Genomic DNA, 21,469 nt, shown 5'->3' with positions numbered 1-21,469 from the left:
ACAGAGGAGCATGGGATATATGCTATGTGCTCTGTCAGAATACAAAGTTGACAATCCACTATTGCTATAGAAACTCAAGTCCAAAAAAGACTACACATTTCCCGAGGAAACCATGTTTCAAAAGTCCCTAAATAACACAACTCATAAAGAATGAGCAAAAGAGCCCACATGGATTGCTGAGGCCTTGTAGGTAAACACACTGATTTCAGCTCTGCTGCCCCTGTTGGGCTTTAACCTTGGCAATGTCTCTTCTTAACCTGCTTAATTTCTCAAACCAAGATCAGAGGTTATCCTGAGAAGCCCCTGAGGACCCTGGCTGTACCCACAAGGATCTGTGTTAGCACCACGGTCACAGCTGTTACCATGGAGAAAAAGACAGAAGTGGGAGGTGGAACAGGTATCTCTCTTACCCTAATGCAGAGCCCACAAAACCCTAGGGCATCGGGAAGCTGAGAGAGGGAGAGAAACCTTTGCAGCTGTTGGTCAACAGCTTCATTGATTCTCTCTCGTCCCCTGGCAAATTAAAAGACCAAATGTTATTAAGCAATTAATAATGGAGCAGATGCTGTTTGGCTTCGGTCTCCACTAGGCTCCTGTTCCAGAGGGCCTGCTTCAGGCCCTAAGAACAAACCGGTCATTTCCAATGCCAAGGGCAAAGGGCATTGGCAAGTGTCTAGATCAGTGCCTGGCACATAGTTGATAACTGATATGTATTTCTTTAAAAGATTTTATTCATTTAAGAGAGAAGGAGAGAGAGAGAGAGGAGCAGGGGGAGGGAGAAGCTGATTCCCCACTGAGCAGGGAGCCCTACACGGGACTCGATGGCAGGACCCCGGGATTACGACCTGAGTGCAAGGCAGATGCTTAACCAACTGAGCCAACCAGATGCCCCTCGATATGTATTTATTTATTTATTTATTTAAAAGATTTTATTTATTTATTTGACAGAGACAGAGACAGCCAGCGAGAGAGGGAACACAAGCAGGGGGAGTGGGAGAGGAAGAAGCAGGCCCACAGCGGAGGAGCCTGACGTGGGGCTCGATCCCACAACGCCGGGATCACGCCCTGAGCCGAAGGCAGACGCTTAACCGCTGTGCCACCCAGGCGCCCCTCGATATGTATTTATTGAATGCTTCTTGAATGAATGTTGATATTACCTCTCTTGGCACTCCGCCTTCTTCCCTCAGCCTGAAAACACAAACACACACGCGCACACACATGAAGTTGAATCCATGCCTGTTCACCACAACTCCAGTTGTAACCTTGCAAAATTAATAAACAGAATAATTACTACCACAGTACAAATTTCTGGAGAGCAAGGATTTTTGTTAATGTTGTTACTAATATACCTTAAGGGCCTAAAACAATGCCTGGCACTAGTAGGCTCTAAATGAATATTTGTTTAATGACGAATGAAGTAAGGGCTTACTCCTGCCGAAGTCCCCTTCCGGATCACTCTACCCGGCGGTAGAGCCTAGAGTCCTCCTACCGCCAGGGGCCGCTGTAAAAAGCGCTCGGTTTCCTTTTCACGTCACCATCTATCCCCGTGGTGCCCTTTGACCCCGTGAAGTCACTGCCCCGAGTTAAGATGGCGGTATCGATGGCAGCTGCCGCCGGGCGACTGAGGCGGGCCATTCGAAGGTCGCCCCTGTGGGGGGGCCCCAGCCGTCGGCCGCTCTCATCCGAGCCTCCTGCAGCCCAGGCCAGGGCCGTGCGGGACGCCTTCCTGAACTTCTTTCGGGACCGCCATGGCCACCGGCTGGTGCCGTCCGCTTCCGTGCGGCCCCGCGGCGACCCCAGCTTGCTTTTCGTCAATGCGGGCATGAACCAGGTGGGGGCCGAGCCACCCTAATCGGGGGCGGAGTTTGTGATTTTTTGCAGGGAGAAAGTCGCCGCGGGATTGGGCGAAAGAAGTGAGGGGCGGAGCTCATGGCTTCTGGGGCAAGGGCAGTTCGTGGTTGGGCTAAGTGCTTGGGGGCACAAGTTTGGGCTTGGGGAGGGTTCAACTGGGGAACTTCCGGGTTTGGATTGAGTTTTAGGTCCAAGAGTGGAGGGTGTGGAGTTTTGTGGGTGCAGACTGGTGGGGGAAGCCTGGCTTCATTTATTCATGCTTTAAATAAAGATAACTAATTCATTAAATAAATGTTTATTGAGCACTTACTATGTGCTAGACTGTGTTCTCTTAAGCTTTTGACTTTGAGCACCACTTCCCCTCTAGATTTGTCTTCATCTGTAAAACGGGCGAGGAGGGGGAGTAGGTTAACCTTAGAAGCTGTTAAATGCTGACTTTGTGAGACATGCCCTGTGGTCTCGGTTTTATACTCTGAGGTTTTTGGGTGTGGTTTGTGAAGAAGCTGAAATGGAGGATAAAGCCATTCAGTGCCCTGTTTCCAGCCACCAACACATTCCTCTTTATTTTACCTTGTCTAATTTACTAGCAGAGGGTCTCTGTTTCATGATTTATTTACCCCTTGTCAGCTACACACACATCAGAGATGGGCGCCTCCAGGCTCCCAGATTGCCCCATTGGCCAAGACCACACTGCACTCTCAGGGGCACAGCCAGCCTTCGGTCTGAACACCCCACTCCCTTCCTCTTCCTTCTGTTGAGGGAATGAGAACTGGAACCTTCATGTGTTTCCAGTTCAAGCCAATTTTCCTGGGCACTGTGAATCCACGAAGCGAGATGGCAGGCTTCCGACGTGTGGCCAACAGCCAGAAATGTGTGAGGGCTGGAGGACGCCACAGCGACCTGGAGGATGTGGGCCGAGACCTTTCCCATCATACCTTCTTCGAGATGCTCGGCAATTGGGCTTTTGGGGGTGAATATTTTAAGGTGAGTCTCCAGGAAGCCCTGGAGTTACGAAAGGGTCAGTGGTCAACCAAGAAGGGCTCAAGATTAGTCCTGCCTCCGTTCCTAGTGTCTGCTTAGACAAGACTCATACTGGACACAGAGGCGAAGTGCTAGGTGAACATGTGTGGTAGGAACGTATTTCACTTCCCTAACTGGATTGTAAGCTGCTTGAGGGCCAGGACTGTGCTTCTTGCCTAATGGTTAATCAGTAATTGTATGAATAAATGGTCAGGCAGAAATACTAAAATGTAGGAGTTAGAAATCAGCCCACGTTAGTGTGGAAAGGATGGAGAGGATGGGACTTGAAAGAAAGGATTTTAGAAGAGGGGGAGGAGCTTCCTGGGCAGGAAAAAAAAACTCAAGCAGAAAGGGTCATGGCTTGTTCTGGAAACAAGGTAGGCAGTGGAATTTTGTCTTAAGCTGAGGGCTGAAACTCACGTGGCTTGATTGGCGCTTCAGTGGGGCCCTCTTCCCCATTTTCCTCCTCCCACCCCATGTGGGTTTCCCCTGCAGGAGGAGGCTTGCAGCATGGCCTGGGAACTGCTGACTCAGGTCTATGGGATTCCTGAGGACAGGCTCTGGGTCTCCTACTTTGGTGGTGACCCCAAGGCAGGGTTGGACCCAGACCTGGAGAGCAGGGACATCTGGCTCAGCTTAGGGTAAGTCTGCCTCTGCCCATTATTCCACTTTTGGAGGGCAAGAGGACTGGCAAATAGTACCAGCATCAGTCCCCAGAATCGCAGCGTATCCTAGGAGTCTGGGGTCAGCCCTGTTTGTCCTCTTGCTGAGCTTGATGGAGAGGCTGTCATGGCAGAGGGGGTTCTAGCTTCCAGGTTTGTCTGTCTCCCTCCACTCACCTGGCTTTCTTCTCAGGGTACGTGACAGCCATGTGCTTTCCTTTGGACCAGAAGAGAACTTCTGGGAGATGGGGGACACTGGCCCTTGTGGGCCCTGTACCGAGATCCACTATGACCTCGCTGGTAGGGTGGGAGCCCCTCAGCTGGTGGAGCTTTGGAATCTGGTCTTCATTCAACACAACAGGTAATAGGGTGCTGAAGAAGGAGGAAAATCCCTGGCCGAAAGTGGAAAAAGTAGCAGTCAGGAGACTTTGATCCATTTCTTATAAAAAAACCAAACACTTAAATGGTGCTTACTGTGTGCCAGGCACATTTCTAAATACTTGCCAGATAATAACGGATTTGAACTCTAGTCTATGCTCATACCTGTTTGTATTTATTTATTTATTTATTTAGAGTGCAAGAGCGCACAGGAGTGGGGGTGGGGGGGCGGTGCAGAGAGAGAGAGAGAATCCCAAACAGGCTCCATGCTCAGTGTGGAACCCAGTACGGGACCTGATCCCACGACCCCGAGATCATGACGCAAGCCGAAACCAAGTCAGATGCCCAACCAACTGTGTTCATAACGGCTTAAACTAGTCACTGCTGCTCTCAGGCGTCTGCTCTTTTATCACATGGTGAAGCTGAACTTCATGATCTCTAAGATTTTCTTCCAGCCTTGACCTGCCTCTTTCTCAGGGCAAAGAATTCTGTCCCAGAAGGGGGATGTGTGGGTCCAGGCAAGGGCCCAAGCAGGGGTGAGGGTGGAGCTCACCCTTTATGAGAAAGTACAGACAGGAACGAAGGCCATCACTGTGTGCCTTTGGTGGGGAGGGGTGGGTACTGCCTTCTGGTTCCTCCCACTGTCAGCCCCTGCCTCATTCCTCCACTGCACTTGGGCATCTGCCTCACCCCTGTAATCCTGTGTGCGGCCTCACCTTGCACACCTTCCCCGGCCAGAGAGGCAGATGGAAGCCTGCAGCCCCTGCCCCAGCGGCACGTGGACACAGGAATGGGCCTGGAAAGGCTCGTGGCTGTGCTGCAAGGCACACGCTCCACCTACGACACTGACCTCTTTTCCCCGCTGCTCAAGGCCATACACCAGGTGAGCCTGCCTCTTCCCTTCCAGAAGCTATTGCTTTCCGTTTTTGTTGAGAACTCCGCATATTCCCGCATGTGGAAAGAATGACCAACCAAGGATACCAGGGTCAAACATGAGGCTGGGGTTCATGTTTATTACCTGATACTGCTCCTAACTCCTTCCTTCCTTCATTTACTCAAAAAAATGTGTATTGAGTTCCTACTTTGGGTGAAGTCCTTTGTGCTTGGTACAGGAGAACAGCAGTAAACAGAAAAGAGATCGTGGAGATTACATTGTAACCTAAGAGATAAATAATAATATATTTAATGTATTTAAGAACAAGATGATAGATTTGAACGAGATTGCATTTTGTGACCAGGCAGTAAACATGGGTCATAGTACCTGGGTGGGGGCCGTGGTACAGAGGAATCTTTCACCAAGCGTTTGGGGAAGGCCCAGCAAGCAGATGATCTCTGAGCTGGAACCTAAAAGAGGAGGAGCCAGCCACAGGAAGCTCCTTCCAGGTAGAGGGGATAGCAGGTACCAAGGCCCTGAGGCAGGAGAGGAAGGCAAAGGTGGCCTGCTAGCTAAAGAAGAATCACGTGGGATGTAGCTGGAGAATGTGTCTCTGAGATTTTGCTGTGTAACAAACCACCTCACACTTCGTAGTTATTCCGCGTACGAGTCTGTGGGCTAGCAGTGTTCTTGAGTTCGTACATCTGTAGTCAGCTTCTAGGCAGTTCTACTTCTGAGGAGCGGCTGGCTGGCTGGGTGTTTGGGGCACTGGGGGTGACCAGGCTGTGTCAAGCAGCAGGCTAGCTGGGGCTCGTTCACATCACAGCGCAGCAAGGTTCTAAGAAGGAGAACAGAAGCACACGAGGCTTCTTGAGGCCTAGGCTCAGAGCATTGTCATGTCCACCTCTTTCTGTGGGCCAGAGCAGGTCACAAGGCTAGCCCAGATTCAAGGGGTGGAGAAATAGTTCTGTCCCTGGATGGGAAGAATCTCTTATCTGCGGCTGTGGTCACGTTATAAAGTGGCATGCACACAGAAGAGGATAAGATTGTGGCCATTTTTGCAAACAATCTAACATACAAAGGAAGGCAGAAGTCAAACCTTGTGGGGCCTTAAAGTCCAAAGTGGGGCTTTTATTCTAAATGTGGTGACAAGTGTTCCGAGGCGGGGAGGAGCGTGATCTGACTGACACTTTTAAAAGCCATTCTTGTTGCTGTGTGGAGGATGGGCTGGAGGGAGACCTGAGAAGGAGCCAGGAAGCCAACCGGGAGGCTACGTCACAGTCCAAGGAAGAGACTAGGGCATGGCTTAGGCTAGAAACTGTGGAAGTGGAGAAGAGTAATTGATTTGAAAGATCTCACAGACATAGGAGCAAAAGGCCCCAGTGATGGATGGGGTGGGGAGGGGAAATAAAAGTGAAGGCCTGCTCCCTAGTTTTTGCCTTGCGCAGTGTGGCGAGTGGCAGGACTGTTCATGGAGGGGGGGGAAGCTTGGGGAGGAGACAGGTTTGGAGCTCTAGGTGCGGAGCTGGAAGAACCGGGCATCTGCTTTGCCTCCCCGCCACGGAGGCTGGAGGAGTGGCTGTGGGCAGCGGAGAGTGCCTGGAGTCCGACGGCCAGCTTCAGGTCTCTGATCTGCTCCGATGCGTCGCGTGGCCTTGTGGCACTCAGCTAGCCCCTGTGCGCCTCTGTTTCCCCTTTAAAGCGAGGCCAGTAGTACCTCCCAGAGCGGGGTGTTTTGGATATCAGACAACGCGTCGTTCAAGCACGCACCCCGTTCTGGTAGCAGAAATTCAGGACGTGGTCACAGCCGCCATCATCTAGTGCTGAATGTGGCCTCCTTTCATGTTGGAAGCTTCTCCAGCCAGGACGTTCCAGATGTGGTCGGCTTTAGGGGTGAGGGCAGATGCTCTAGGGCCAATGAAGAGCACCCCACCTGGACCACATCCGGCAGGACCAGCAGCTGTGTCTCCTTGTCTCCCACTCACCAGGGTTGCAGGGCACCCCCTTACTTGGGCCGGGTAGGGGCAGCGGACGAGGGGCGCACAGACATGGCATACCGCGTGGTGGCCGATCACATCCGCACGCTCAGTGTCTGCATCGCTGATGGCGTCTACCCTGGAATGTCGGGCGCCCCGTGAGTCTAGAAGGGCTACACAGAGAGAGGCAGGTGCTGCTGGGGGGTTGCAGGGGAGAGAAAGAAAGGGGATGGAGAGGTGGGTTGGGTTAAGATGGCAGGAGGAGTGGGGGAAGGGCGAGGCCTCTGGGATGAGAGCACACACTCTGGACCTTGTCCTCCCCACTCTCCATACTGCTGACCAAGGGTGGCTGGGGGTTCATAGCTGGCCTCTGAACCCCTCTAGGCTGGTTCTTCGTCGGATCCTGCGTCGAGCTGTGCGGTTCTCTACGGAGGTGTTGCGGGCACCGCCTGGCTTCCTAGGCAGCCTGGTGCCTGTAGTGGTGGAGACACTGGTGAGGGCAGAGCGTACTCTTCTGGGCCTCCCTGAGTGCTGGCAGCTGAGCCCAGGCGGTGCCCCCAGCCTAGGCTTCCCACCCTAAATGTCTAGCCCAGGTCCCGTGGGGCTGAGGAAGCTGGGATTGCATACAAGAAGCGGGGAGCCCTCAGGAGGCTTCCTTGCCCCGGCGGCTGAGCCTTTGAGTTTGGAGACCCCCTTCCACCGTATTCCCTGTTTGGGTCCACTCCCCATCCATCGGCCTGAGCCAAGCTCCCAAGGCGGGTGTCCTCGGGGAGCCCCAGGGTAGGGAGGCGCAGAGTGGGCAGGTTGCCTTTCACACTTCTCAGCCCTCTCCCTCCCTCAGGGGGACGCGTATCCAGAACTACAGAAGAACTCAGCCCAGGTACTGGCTTCGGATGGGGAGGGAGGGGCCATGGGGAGGGAGGGGCCGACGAGACAGGGGTGGAGAGCGGCTCTCCTTCCGAGGAGGCCTAGCTCCAGTCCTGCCCGGCCCTGCCCCCGTTCAGATAGCCCACCTGGTATCAGAGGACGAGGCAGCCTTCCTGGCCTCCCTGCAGCGGGGGCGGCAGATCATCGATCGGACCCTGAGGCGCCTGGGGCCTTCTGAATTGTTCCCTGGTGAGTGAGGTGCCTAGCCAAGGTGTGAGGGTCTCACTTACGTGAGCCAGGGCAGGCAGAGGAGGGAGCCCTGGGCCAGGCCTGGGCCCAGCATCCACACCTTCCTCCCCCCATGTCCCTCTCCCTGCGCTGTCTCCAACACCCAGACCTGCTTCTCCCCACCGCCCAGCTGGCCCTGCCTCCAGTCCCTCCTTTCCAGGGAGGGGACACTTGTGCTTGGCTCCTGGTGGCTTCTATGTGCATGCAAAAGCCCTGGCCCTTCCTTCTCCCTCATTCCTTCCCCTGCGGTCTCCTGCCCCTCCCCCCTGAACACCCTTTGTCTTCCTTCCTCAAAGCTGAAGTGGCCTGGTCCTTATCACTGGCTGGGAACCTGGGGCTCCCCCTGGACCTGTTGGAGTTGATGCTGGAGGAGAAAGGGGTACAGCTGGACTCGGCTGGGCTGGCGCGGCTGGCTCAGGAGGAGGCCCAGGTACAGGCTGGGGCACCCCCGCCCAGGGTTCTGTTGAGACAGCGCTTTCCCCAGCCTTGAGTTCCCTCAAGGCAGACCCTCAGGAGGCTGAGGTAGGGTCTGTCGCCTCACCTCCGGCCCCACGCACAGCCTGGAGAGAAGAACAGTGGGCTAACCAGGAGCAGAAGGGCAGAGGCCAGCACAGCCTCCTAGAGAGGGAGCCTCCAAGGGCAGTCGTGGGTGAGGGACGCCTGATCCCCAAACCCTGCATGATGGGCGGTTCACCGGCAAGCCCACGGTCTCTAACCGCCAGCCAAACCCTGACGGCTTATTACAGAGGGTCCTGCAGGGTCCACACAGCTGTGTGGCTAGGACAGGCTCTGGGGAGGCTCAGGTCCCGTTGCACTGGCCACGTGCCCCTTCCAAATGCATACGCCCATCCCGCAGCACAGGTCACAGCAGTCCGAGCCTGTTCAGGAGCAGGGACTGCAGCTGAATGTCCATGCACTGGGGGAGCTGCAGCGCCGAGGGGTACCCCCCACTGACGACAGTCCCAAGTACAACTACTCCCTGCGACCCAGCGGGGGTTATGGTGAGAGGCTGGACTGAGGCTGCTGGCTGCAGCTGTACCTGGCGGGGATTGGGAGGGATGTCTGCAATGGTTGCTTCCGGCCCTATGCATTCCCTGGGGCAGCCCCCAGGGGTCACTGTGGCACCTGAAAGCGCCCCCTCCTCCCCAGCCACGTGTCTGTTGGCTTCAAGTAAGGCACAGACCCACATCCCACGTCCCACACCCCTGCCTAGCACTGATGACCATTCTTCTCCCTGGCAGAGTTCAGCGCCTGTGAGGCCCAGGTGCTCCAGCTGTATACAGAGGACGGGACAGCCGTGGCCTCCGTGGGGAAAGGCCAGCGCTGTGGCCTCCTCTTAGACAAAACCAACTTCTATGCTGAACAGGGGGGTCAGGCTTCAGACCGAGGCTACCTGGTGCGGGTGGGCCAGGAGGTGAGCCCCCATACACACATACAAGTTAATTTCTGCCAATGGCTGGCCTGAGCTGGGAAGGGAGCCAAGGGGAGGGAAAAGCTGCAAGCTGTCACTCCAGTGCCTTGGCTCCCTGCCCTTCCCCAGGATGTGCTGTTCCCAGTGGCCCAGGCCCAGGTCTGTGGAGGCTTCATCCTACATGAGGCTGTGGCCCCTGAGGGTCTGAAGGTGGGGGACCAGGTACAGCTACACGTGGATGAGGTAAGGACCCCACCCCTGATACTCGGGATATCCTGCAGCCTTTGGACTCTCCCCACGCCCCAGGATCCTGGGTGACCAAAGTGTTTCAGGCCTGGCGTCTACGCTGCATGGAGAAGCACACGGCCACCCACCTGCTCAGCTGGGCGCTGCGGCAGACCCTGGGCCCTCACACGGAGCAGCGAGGTTCCCACCTCAGTCCCGAGCGCCTGCGCTTTGACGTGGCCACCCAGGTGAGTGGGGCAGGGAAGGGCTTCAGGTGAGGTGGCAGGCTTCCAGAGAGGTGGTCTGGCGTTGGGGGGTGTTTGGCCAGTCCGAGGACCCGGGCCTCCTGTTGCTCAGTCCCTGTAAGGCCGTGGGGGGCGTCTTGCCTTCACGCTCCTCGCGCACCAGGGAGGCGCCGGCCAGACAGTGTCCAAAGCCCTCCTCGCACCTCCAGCCACCCAGCTTCCTTGTTCCTGCTGTCACCCAAGACCTTCTTGCTCTAACCGAGCTGTCCTCCCTTCCCTGCCGCCCTGTCTCCCCTCCCTCTTTGCACATCAGGCTCTGTCCTTGCTCCCACCTCCCCCCCCATCCCGGGTTTCTCTTCCGTTGGGCTGCCCCTTGTTCTGAGCTCCCTCGGTACAGAAGAGCATGTCCATTTCTTCCTCAGCTTTAGTGCCTGATGAAAGGCCTGCAGTTGCCAGCAGGCCCCACTCACAGGTAGCTTTCTAAGGAGAAGAACTGTGTGCTCCACAAAGGTTGAGAGAGCACTGCTGCGTGCTAGCCACTGTTCAGAACCCGAGGATAGTCCGTCAACATTGACTGCTTCTTACCGCCTCAGTTACAGGCGTGGAACTGACTTCCTGTCAGTCTGTCCATTTTCCACCCCACCCCACCAGGCTCCACTGACCCCAGAGCAGCTCCGGGCAGTGGAGGGCACTGTGCAAGATGCCGTGGGGCAGGACGAGCCAGTGTACATGGAGGACGTGGCCCTGGCACTCACTGCCCATGTCCCTGGCCTGCGCTCTTTGGATGAGGTGAGTTGGGGAGTCCCCCCACTTGGTGAAGATCACCTGCCCTTCACACACACACACACACACACACACACACACACACACACGTAGGCTGGTTAACAGACTTGTCCCCTTACACCCTCAGGTATACCCAGACCCTGTGCGGGTGGTGTCAGTGGGGGTGCCTGTAGCCCGTGCGCTGGACCCAGCCTCCCAGGCTGCCCTGCGGACCTCTGTGGAGCTGTGCTGTGGGACGTGAGTCTGCCTGCCTGCCTGCCTGCCTGCCCTGACCCGGGGCCCCAGACCCTCACCCTTTCTTGGTCTTTGGAGCCACCAGCCCCCAGTTCAGAGCTCAGGCTGCTCTTTCCTGTCCCACCGTCCCCACTGACCTCCTTCGCCCTCCCTCTGCCCGCAGGCATCTGCTGCGCACGGGCGCTGTCGGGGACCTGGTCATCGTTGGGGAGCGCCAGCTCACCAAGGGCACCACCCGCCTGCTGGCTGTCACTGGGGAGCAGGCCCAGCAGGTGGGCGTGCCAGCAGGGAACGGGAGGCTGCTGAATGTGGAGTGGGGTTGGGGGGGAAGGGGACACACACCGCTGACACGCTCAGGCTGGGGGATGCCCGGCAGCAGAACCAGTGTTCGGACACGTGTGCTGACGGGGCCGTGGCAGCTACTGGCAGCTGTTGTGATTACCTGGGGTCTCGACTCGTCCATGTGGTTAAATATTTCTAACTTGGCCCTGACTAGCAGTGGGTTGGGAGCCCCTGTCCCGGGGGAGGGGGGTCGGTAAGCCGAGCGGCCCTGAGCATCCTGTTCCAACCCCGCAGGCCCGAGAGGTGGGCCAGAACCTGGCCCAGGAGGTCGAAGCGGCCACAGAGCGGCTGAGTCGGGGCAGCCAGGATGTGGCGGCGGCTCAGAGACTCTCCAAGGACGTGGGACGGCTTACTGATGTGAGGGTCACCGCTATCATGGAGCTGCTCCGCACCCTCTCCCGGCCCTCTTCCCTTCTCTGCGCCTCCCCCATACCCTTCCCAGTGCTCCGCAGCCTTCCTGTTGGACTCCAGCTGGCCTGCATGTGTGTCGTTTGTCTGCAGGGTGGGGTGTGGTGGGTGCGATGTCCTTCCCCGGGGCCTCAGAGTCTGTGGCCCAGGAAGGGCCCGGCTGATAGGCTTCTGGCCCTAGGCCGTGGACACAGCCCTGATGCCCCAGTGGCAGCGGCGGGAACTGCAGGCCGCCCTGAAGGCTCTGCAGCGGCGCGCCAACGCGGCCATCCGGAAGCTGGAGCTGGGACAGGTAAGATGATGCGCAGCTGACACACTGGGCCAGGGTCAGAGACACTGGGTGGGCACACTGAGAAGCCTCCAGGACTGACTTGATGAGGCCATTCAGCCCTCATTGCTCCTTGACTGCGGATTTGCCTTCCCCCCGCCCCCTTTCATCCATCTGGGCTCCAGCCTTAGGCCTTCACCTTCGGTGGCCTATTTGTGGGGGCCTGAGCTGTGGCGAAAGGGAAGAAGTTGGGGGGGAGAGGAAGGACACAGGCCATTCGAGGCAGAACCCTTGGCGCCTCTGCTCAGAGCCGCAGACCTTTGCTGGGGGCAGGATTTCCGGACCGGGGCTCAGTGTGGAGGTGGGGGCTGGTTGCCTTCCCGCCTGATGCCCTGCCATCCTTCCTGGCCCCCCCCCCCGCCCCCAGGCTGCACAGAAAACCCAGGAGCTGCTGCAGCGGCACTCACAGGGGCCCCTGATCGTGGACACGGTTGCCGCCGAGTCCCTCTCGGTGAGCGCGGGGGGCTGGGGGGTGGCCCCGGGGAGGGGGAGAGTTCTGAGGGGAGGCAGCTGGGAATCCGGAGAGAGGCGCGGCCACTGTCTGCCCCCCTTCGCAGGTGCTGGTGAAGGTGGTGCGGCAGCTGTGTGAGCGGGCGCCCGGCACCTCCGTGCTGCTCCTCAGCCCCCAGCCGCGGGGGCATGTGCTGTGTGCCTGTCAGGTGGCCCAGGTGAGCCGTGGCGGAGAGCAGCCCCCCGCCCATCCCGGTCCAGCCGTCTGGTTCCACGCCTCTGATCTCTCCGAGGCGGGGCACAGGGGATCTCTGTGGACACCCCAGGACAGGGTTAGGGCCATCTCTTAGCCCTAACCACACCACCTGACCAGAGAAGGCGCCGTGAGCTCCCCTAATTACCACTCCCCACTCCAGGCCACACATCCCTTGCAGACAAGTAGCAGACATTCATTAACCTGCTCCCACGTTCCCAGCCCGGTGCTCTCCTGTCTCCTTACTGATTCCCCTGCCGTGTGCCCAGCTCATCACCGTGATGCCGCTCTCGAGGGTAGGTGGAGTGGGTGGTGGTGGCCAGGGCTGCCCTGCATCACTGCCCCTTCTGTTTCTGTCCCCAGAGTGCCACGCCAGCCTTCACAGCGGAGGCCTGGGCACTGGCGGTATGCAGCCCCATGGGGGGCAAGGCCTGGGGCTCTCGAGTGGTGGCCCAGGGCACCGGAACCACTGCTGACCTGGGAGCTGCCCTCAGTACAGCACGAGCCTATGCCCTCGACCAACTCTGACCCGGCTCACCCAGGGACTCGCCTAGACTAAACAGACAGCAGACGGGCCCGTGCCAGGAACCCTGGAGGAGCCAGCAGAACCTCCCTGGAGGCTGAAGCAAGGGACTGAAGGCCGGAGGCCAAGCAGCTAAGCCTAGGGGGGCCACCTTGGGCCAGGCCCCGTGCGGACACAAGGAGATGGGGCTGTAGAAGGCAGAAGTGGACCCAGAGACGTTACCCCCCTCCACTGGATGAACATGGAGCCACGGACTGTCTTGGCTGTGATTGCTCACTAAGAAGTATTTCACCAGGTGGCTTCTGGGGGGCTCAGTCAAGGTTAAGCATCTGCCTTCGGCTCAGGTCATGATCCCAGGGTCCCGGGATCGAGCCCTGCATCGGACTCCCCGCTCAGCAAGGAGCCTGCTTCTGCGTCTCCCCCTGCTTGTGTTCTCTCTCTGTGTCAAATAAATAACATCTTTAAAAAGAGAAAAAAGTATTTTCACCAAGGCGAGCAAGCTCCAAAAACTCTTTTGCTTAAAAACAAGAGCAGCTTTCCCCACCCAGCATCCACATCAGAGCTGTCGTCCTCTCCCCTGGTGCTCAGCAGGGCTTCCATGCCAGCCCGTTCTGGGCACCCACAAGGGTCTCCCTGGCCACCGAGACCCACGCCTGCCCTCTGAACACCATGACAGCAGGACAGATCCTCTCTGGTGCCTCTTGCTTCCTTAACAGTGACGTCGCATTTTCAGAAAGGCCCTGTCGCCAAAATGAGCCACAGGTACTGGTCAGTTCCTGAGAATGTGGCCAGAACCAAAGGCCTAAAACTTGCTGCACTTACGGGCTTGCTGCTAGTGGGGAAATAAGCAATAAAGAGAAGGAAGCGGAGGTAAGGCAGCAATGAGGTCTGCAGAGAAAGTGGGACAGGGGTCAGGAGGGTGGGTGACTGTTGTTTCCCTGGGAGGTGGCATCTGAGGGGAAGGTGTGAGCCACGAGGGTATCTGAGGGAGGGGTGTCCCAGACTCAGGGCACAGCCAGTGCAGGGGCCCTGCGGGGGAGGTGAGCCGGCACAGTGAGCTGGGAGCGTGGCAGGTGACGGGGTCTGGAGAGCACAGGGGCGGAAGCCACCTGACTAAGACAAGTTGCACAGCACCTGCCCCAAACCTGGGCTGAAGCCGAAGCTGAGAAGTGGCTCAGAGCGGGAGGAAGCCCTCCTTCCCTACAGAATGAATGTGCTCAGCACCCAGCCAGACTCGGGAGCCCCACCTCTGTTCCCAGATCTCTGTTGCTAGAGGAGGGAAAGGACCTCAGGGGACCCATCTCCAAGTCAAAGGCTCCCTGCTGACCAAGTTCTGGGGCCTTGTAGTTAAAACTGTAAGCACAGAGCATGGCTTCTGGCATGATTTCTCATTCTAATTGCAACGGTGAAAGGGCTCGTAAGGGACCAGTCCCTGCCGGGATGGGATGCTGGGGATTCTGCCGGGATGCTGGACTGCTTGCTCAGCCCTATGGGCTTGCAGAGCTGTACTTCCAGACCTCGGCACCTGCCACAGTAGCCACATCTCAGCGGTGCTCACTGGAAGACCAGCTGTTTACCGTGGACGCCGGGGGGAGGAGTTGTGGCGCCCGTTTTATGATGAGTTATCTGAGCTTCTAAGATGTTAACCTACCCATGGTAACATATTAGTAATTGGGAGAGCTGAAAGTAAAGCCTCCCCCACCCCAGGATCCTGTAAGTCTACTTTAACATATAAAAATTCCTTTGGAAATTTCCTTTATCTCCAAACCCCCCCAAGATATGTGTTAGCAATCATCCCCCAAGCATACGACCCACCGATATACATCTGAAGGGTCTCATGACTAAGGTTTTATTAGATGGTAATAAATGACCTTTTCCCAACAATAGCTAGCGCCCTCAAGGTCCTGGGAACCTTGCTTCCAAAATTCCTTAGAGACTTATGCTATCCCTAACCCCTCCCAGCTTGAAAGTTTAGAATGGGCCACTCCTCATGGCCCCACCGCAGCTCTTTCTGCCCACGGGTCCTGTCCCCATGCTTTAATAAAATCACTTTTTTGCACCAAAGACGTCTCAAGAATTCTTTCTTGGCCATCAGCTTCGAATCCTAAGGTCTTTCCTACATCAGTCCCCCCATCCTGGTCGCCTCTCGCCTCCCAAAGGACAATTTTTCTCCCTAACCAATCCCCCTAAGATGGTCATTCCTGTCATCAGGAGTACCACCTCCTATCAGGGCGGGGGCGGGGGGGAGAGGTACATAACGCTTAGGGCTGTGTGAAGGAGCACTGTTGAGACCTGGAACCTTCCTGCCTGGTGCCTGACATCAGCCTTGTTTACATCCTGGAGAAAGGTGGAAGGTGCCACTCTGCATGGTGCTGCAACCCACAGCTCTCCTGCAAGGCCCGGGGTCAACAGCAGGCCTCAGAGGAGTTCCAGGAACCCCTGTAGGTGCCCTTCCACCTCCTCATCTTCCAGAAGAAACTGCTGATGCTTTTCCTGGACTGTCTTTCCACTTGTCACCCGCACCCACCCCCCACCCCCCGGTTCCACACAAAAGGTACCAAGAAGGAACCGCTCTGCGGTCCAGGAGCCCTGCCCTGGCACCTAGTCCTCGTCTTCCCCCAGAAAAGCCCATCTATTCCTAAACATGTCCCCCAGAACCACAGAGCACGCCCCCCCCACCACAAAGTTCGCGGTCCCCACACAGCCGCGCACCGCGGACAACCAGTGCACAGGCGCGTGTGCTCGCGCACATGCGCACTGGCCCTCGGCCCCGCCCCCTGGCGACGCGGGGCGTCCCTAACGACCGGCGAGGCCGCGCGGGAGCTTGCAGGAAGGCGACCGCCGGGGCACCGAGAGTGGGTGAGGTGAGTCCCGGAAGAGAGGACGCTCAACCCCGGGTCTCCCTAACTCCCCCTGCCCCCCACTCCCGCCAGGCTGAGGCTGGCTTGGCTCCGGCCGGTCTGTTCCCGCAGGAGACCCCCCCACCCCCACCCACTTGAGGTGGGACTCTTGCCTTCTTCCCCGCTACGGTCACTGTCTGCATACTGGCACAGAGGCTTAGGGTCTGCTAGTAAAGGGGTGCTGGGGTGTGGGAGGGGGGCACTGTGAGAAGGACAAAGGGGAAAGTGGAGCATGGGTAGGTAGTGGGGGAGAGCTGTCCTGAGCCCGGAGCCGCAGGCTTCTCAGAAAGGCTGACTCCCATGCCCAGCTCCTGTGGGCTGCGGTCCTTCCTGCAGGTCCAGAAGCTTCGGCACCTCCCTTCCTCCCTCCGCCCCCCCCCCAGCATGGCAGGTTTCCCTTGGTTACCAAGGAGCAGCGAGGGCCTCTGCACCAAAGGCAGGTTGGGGGAGGGACTCCCTGGCCTTTGGAGCTGAGTTTCCCTGCTGGGAGTCTGAGCCCAAGGCAGGAGTGAGGGGTGGGGAGCGAATACTCTGGAGTCCTTTTTAAGACAACAGACCAAGTGGTCAGGAGTTGGGAGGAGGGCCAGGCCCAGGGGTGTGATAAGTGCGCTGTCTCTCTAGGGCCCATCACCGAGCATGCTGGTCCCCGCCTCTGGCAGAGAACTTTGTTGTCCCTCTTTTGTGATTTCACAAACTGGGAGTTTCCAAAATGGGAACTGGGAGTGATATGGCCTGAGGTAGGGTCTGATAGGGGCCTGAAAGAGATCAGGGGAAGTCAGACAAAAACCCAGGGCCCCTGAGGACATGCCCAGGGAGGAGGGTTCTCCTTGGGGATCCTAAGGTGAAGGAGAAGCCGGCCGAGAAGGGAGAGGAAGCACAGTGGAGAAGTGGGAGGAGGGTGGAACCCATCTAGCCAAGCCAGCCCCAACGGTGGTGCCCAGGGGCACAGAGCTGTTTAGGCTCCTCTGTTAAGAGGAAGGCAGGGGAGAACCGGGGCCAAGATGTGATGAGCAGGAAGGGGAGAGCCTGCTCCCCCAGCCTCTTCAACTCTCCCATTCAGGCAGGGAGAGAAGACTCTGCCCGCAGTGGTTAGATTTACCTGGGGACTCGAGAAGGGTAGGGAAGTCTGAGACGTCCAAGAGGAGGGAATGTGCTAGAGATTCAGGCACTGAATCCCAGGTCTGTAAGGAACATCAAGGGCCCAGCAGCCCTGCAGGATGTTCTTGGGTCTCCAGAGGGCCTTGGGCTGAAGGATACAGGCAATGGCCCAGCTCTGTGGAAGGGCCCCATGCCAGGCAGTAATTTAGGGGTTGAGGGAGCCTGAGCTGTTTAGGCCAGCACCAAAGGGGTTACTGTGAAATGGTGAGAGCTCAGGAGCTGGGGAAAGTGGGAGGCCCACTGGAAAAGTGCTGTGAACAACCGAGTCTGGACAATTTAGGAAGCAACCCCAACAGCTCATTATTTGTCTATGATTTTGTGCATGGAAGTAAGGGACAGCTTTGGACGGATATCAGCTCAAACCTTAGCTTTCCCACTTACTAGCTATGTGATGCTTAGCAAGTTTCTTAGGCTTTCTAAGCCTGTTTCCTCATTTGTGCAACGGGGATTATAGTGTCATAATAGCAATAATAGTCCTCAGTGATAAATTTGAAGATTTAATAAAAGTACGTAGGTGAAGCCTGTATATCTTCATCACAATATCTATCACATATTTTGAATGCTGGCTCTAGGCCGAGCACTGTATGAAGCGTCTCACACACATCAGCTCCTTTAATCTTCTGGATAACCTTAGGAAGTAGGTACTATTCATTTCCATCCCCATTTTACAGATAGAGAAATGGAGGCTTAGTGGGGCGAAATGACTTGCCCAAGGTCTCACGGATGCTCCGGGGCAGAGTGGAGATTGACCCTAAGGCAGTATAATAATAATAATTCCTGAGTCCTTGGCCAGCTGCCTCCTGGTGTGCAAACGCTTTGAGAGCCTACCACTCAATAAATCATAGCTGTATAAAGGCAAGGATATGGTTCCCAGCACACTTGTCCAGCAGATGCAAGCCATCGAAAACGAGGACAAGCTGGCTGAATGAGGGCATGTTGTCCCTTTATATTACCTTGCTTGGGCACATAGAGAGCAGACTTTAACACCTAACCCTTTGAGTTAGGGCCTAAATGTGATTTCAGGACGCTGGACCATGGTCCTAAGGACACGGAGTGGGGACCCGGTTGAAGGGAGGATTGGCCTTTCTACAGGGACTGTGTTCCTGTGTTAGATTAGGTTGAGGCCGGAGACACAGCATGTGAAGCCCAAAAAGCCCGTGAAACAGGTGCCAGGACATGAAAGGTCACCAGGACATGTCCCCACTTACCCCATCCTAGGGTAAGTTATGCCCTTGGGGACACCAGGTGGTGGCACAAGAGGCAATCACCCCCCATGGCCCCGACCTTCTCTCTGGAATGTCAGAAAAGATTCCTGCCCCAGAGAAGAATCAGAGTCTTCAACAAGCTTCCAATCTTCAAACTCTGGGGTTCTCTGTCTGCCCCAGAGGTTCCCTAGGGAGACAAAGCTCCAAAAAGGAAGGTGGCTGCCAATTCTGGAGCTGCCCTCCTTGGGCCCTTGGGAGCTGTCGGGGTGCTCCTGGGCTCCTGGCTAATAGGTGTCCATCCATCCCTCAAGCCTCCAGGGAAGATAGTACCACCTGCTGCCACCATCAGCTGCAGACTGGGGTTGCCTAGGCCAGACTGAGGCTGCCCTGTGAAGAAGGGGGAGTTATCATGGGGAACGGGCCCTATTCTCCCGAGGGCCCGCCACACTCAGTGGTGTGCTCTCCTTGCCCCCTTCCTAATTTGGCTTTTTGATCTGAAATTCATTCACGGTGTGGATGACTGATAAGAGAGGAGATATATACATATATGTTAGGGGCCTAAAATTTCCATAGTGGGGTGCCAAGGTCTGGTTGCTCTCAGCCTGGGGAGGCCTTCCCTGACAGGTTCTCTTTGCATAAAGATAGGACCCCAGCTTCCCAGGGAGCGGGGACTTGTGTTCTTTCCTGGTGGAGGGTGGAAAAATGTGGGGAGCGGCCGTGGAAGAGCAGTGTGCTGCAGTGAGGGGAAGGTGACTGCCCTCAGGCCCCGGGCCCAGCCCTCCAGGATGTCCGAGGACCCGTCCTTTCTCCATCCCTAGAATGGGGATAAGAAGCCTGCCCTGCCTCCACCGTAGAGCCGCTGTGAGACCCAAATGACAGCAGAGCCCTGGAAGGAGCTTGTAACTGCTGTATGCTGAGTAGGTCAAGTCGCCGATACGTCCTACGGCTGGAGAGATGAGAGGGGAGGCTGGAGGCCCAGGGTGGTGAGGATAGGAAGAGGCCCCGAGGGAGATGCCAGGCTCTGTGTATAGTAAACCTGGGGCCTCTGGCCCTTCTTAGCCACCCCATTGAACTATATCATCTACTGGTTTAGGATTTTTTTCCCGTAATTCCATTCACCAAACCGTGAGCCTACCCAAATGGTGAGGACCCTTTGGTCACAAAGGGGCAGAAACCCAACTCAGCTTCAGCAAAAGGCCCATCAGAAGGCTGCCAAGTAGGTCTCAAAACCAGAGGAATTGCCAAGGAGCCAGGCAGTTCCAGGGGCCCCAGGGCGTCAGACTGGGGAACCCAAGGTACGGGGTGCTCTCTGTCCACCTCTCATTTCTGCTGGTCTCCCCCAGGCTTCATTCCCTCCTGCTGCAGACAGGTCTCCATGGGAAGGTAGTACCCTTCAAGGACTTCCGTCCTCGCGTCTGCCTCCGAGGCTGCTCCAACAAATCCCAGGACGGACCCTGATTGGCTTGCATCAGGGGGCCACCCCTGAGCCAATCACCCTGAGCAATATGGGACACTCCTATTGGCCAGAGTCTGTTCTCGGAAGGGGGTGGGGCAGTTCCGAACACCAGCTACTCCTGTAAAGCCGACGGGACACGGGCCGGGGATTAGGGAGAAAGAGGAGTCAGAAACAGCCCCTGCACCTCAAGGAGCTGACAGTCTAGCGTGGGTGTGGCTGGAGGCGTTCAGTCCCATCACTGAAGGGACACCGGTGCAGGGGTCTGATAAAGGGCAGGGGTCAGGAGCACCGCCTGCACAGGGAGGGACCACGCTTTCTATCCTCTGGGGCTTTTTTGTAAGTTTTTATTTAAATTCCAGTTGGAATTTAACAAACGGTAGTTATCAGAGGGGAGGTGGGTGGGGTTGGATTATATAGGTGACGGGGAAAGTGAGAACTGTCCGCTCTGGCTTTATTATTATGAGGTTAATGGTTTCACGCTTTGCCTTACAAATGACGTCAGACCAGGTGGTATGGAGGTTTCCGCAAGCGCTGCAGGACGATTGGGGCTCTTTCTGATACCCACCGTGAGTATCTTTTTGATACTCCCCCTGAGGAGGTGGCTCAGGACCCCAGAGCCCACCCTGGGGTGGGTCCTGCAGTGTCATGCCCATATGGGGGCCGCAGGCTCCAAACAGCAGCAAGAAAGATGAAGACCAGACCCCGGGAGGAGATGTCGGTTCCTAAGACAATGAAGCGTCAGTGGAAACAGTGCCAGCCCGCTCCAGAGAGCAGCCCAGCTGGCACCGGGGGGGTTCTCCACACGTGGCCTCCCAGGAGGAAGGAGAGGGAAGGGCCTACCTGGATGGTGAGGCTGGGCAGTGTTGTGAGATCTGGAGAGTCGGCTCCAGGGCAATACCAGCCAGAAACCTGGGGCTCTCCCCGCCAAGCTCGGTCCTGCTCCCTTGGGTGTGGCCCACAGTGTGTCTGGGCCCAAAGGGAATACTGGAATGTTTTCAGCCAGAACTCTGGAGGGAACTTTTGGCGGGAGCCCCAAGAGCCCAGATGCAGAGCTGGAAGGAGCAGGGCTGGACTGTTGTCTCTTTCCTCCTTGTGCCCAGGCTGCCCGGCCCCTCCAACCTAATCCAGGCCCAGACACCACCAAAGCCACTTTGCCCTTCGCCTCTCCCCTGGAGATAGGGAAGAGCCTCACTCAAGGATGCCATCTCAAGTCAGCACTCGGAGGTGGGACTCCAAGGTATTCTCTCCCCAGCCTAAGACCCCTGTCCCCCATCCTCCATACACACCCACCCACAGTACTTGGCTCAGACATTATCTCAGAGGAATGTCCATAACCGCCTGCAGAAGGAAGATCTCATTATCCTGCTGCAGCTAAGGAAACTGAAGCTCAGACCGGTTAAGTAACTTGGCCAAGGTCACACAGCAAGTCACCGGCAAAGCCCGAAATGCAGAGTCATCCAGCACCTCTAAGCAGCAACCCCACCCAGCCACACCCTCGGAGGGGCTATTAGTCAAACCCACCAGCTGGTTATTCCACAAATCTGGACCCAATCTCTTTGTGAATTTGCATTTGGTTTGCATAAGGGTGTCACAAATACATAGAATCTCTTCCCCACACTGCCCCATGCCCCC

At 56.8% G+C, this 21,469-nt stretch overlaps 2 protein-coding genes across 6 annotated transcripts in view; both read left to right on the top strand.

Moving 5' to 3' along the window:
* The first annotated feature begins 1,568 nt into the window (after positions 1–1,568).
* On the top strand, positions 1,569–14,905 carry AARS2 (alanyl-tRNA synthetase 2, mitochondrial). Of its 2 annotated transcripts, XM_034648026.1 has the most exons (22): positions 1,569–1,831; positions 2,644–2,835; positions 3,367–3,512; positions 3,727–3,894; positions 4,650–4,794; positions 6,774–6,919; positions 7,146–7,254; positions 7,603–7,641; positions 7,766–7,877; positions 8,213–8,346; positions 8,773–8,917; positions 9,158–9,330; positions 9,457–9,570; positions 9,660–9,800; positions 10,449–10,586; positions 10,708–10,817; positions 10,978–11,086; positions 11,391–11,513; positions 11,746–11,856; positions 12,260–12,343; positions 12,450–12,560; positions 12,959–14,903. In XM_034648026.1, exons 1-22 carry the CDS (start codon positions 1,589–1,591, stop codon positions 13,121–13,123), a joined length of 2,958 nt encoding a protein of 985 aa, XP_034503917.1. In that variant the 5' UTR covers positions 1,569–1,588; the 3' UTR covers positions 13,124–14,903. The 2 variants fall into 2 exon arrangements, with proteins under 2 accessions (XP_034503917.1, XP_034503918.1); XM_034648027.1 differs by lacking the exon at positions 3,367–3,512 and having other exon boundaries at positions 1,693–1,831; positions 12,959–14,905.
* Positions 14,906–15,915: 1,010 nt separating this feature from the next.
* The window catches only part of TCTE1 (t-complex-associated-testis-expressed 1), a 14,920-nt gene continuing 9,366 nt past the window's right edge, over positions 15,916–21,469 (top strand). The window contains exons 1-2 of one of the 4 annotated variants that reach the window (XM_019794365.2): positions 15,919–15,982; positions 20,938–21,061. The gene's annotated coding sequence lies outside the window, so the exon portion shown is untranslated. Of the gene's footprint in view, positions 15,983–20,119; positions 20,174–20,937; positions 21,075–21,469 lie in introns of those variants that run through there. The other 3 variants (XM_019794362.2, XM_019794363.2, XM_002914495.3) reach the window with 3 other exon arrangements.

Source organism: Ailuropoda melanoleuca, chromosome 19 (assembly GCF_002007445.2).
Source record: "Ailuropoda melanoleuca isolate Jingjing chromosome 19, ASM200744v2, whole genome shotgun sequence".
NCBI classification, from domain to species: domain Eukaryota; kingdom Metazoa; phylum Chordata; class Mammalia; order Carnivora; family Ursidae; genus Ailuropoda; species Ailuropoda melanoleuca.
The sequence above is the reverse complement of the archived record's forward strand: the minus strand, read 5'-3'. Positions and strand labels throughout refer to the sequence as shown.

Bases quoted from the DNA above. Each gene is read 5' to 3' on its own strand.
- AARS2 (XM_034648026.1), top strand. From the start codon at position 1,589: ATGGCGGTATCGATGGCAGCTGCCGCCGGGCGACTGAGGCGGGCCATT. The intron at 8,918-9,157 runs GTGAGAGGCTGG...TCTCCCTGGCAG, and splicing joins GCGACCCAGCGGGGGTTATG to AGTTCAGCGCCTGTGAGGCC. The intron at 12,344-12,449 runs GTGAGCGCGGGG...CCCCCTTCGCAG, and splicing joins TTGCCGCCGAGTCCCTCTCG to GTGCTGGTGAAGGTGGTGCG.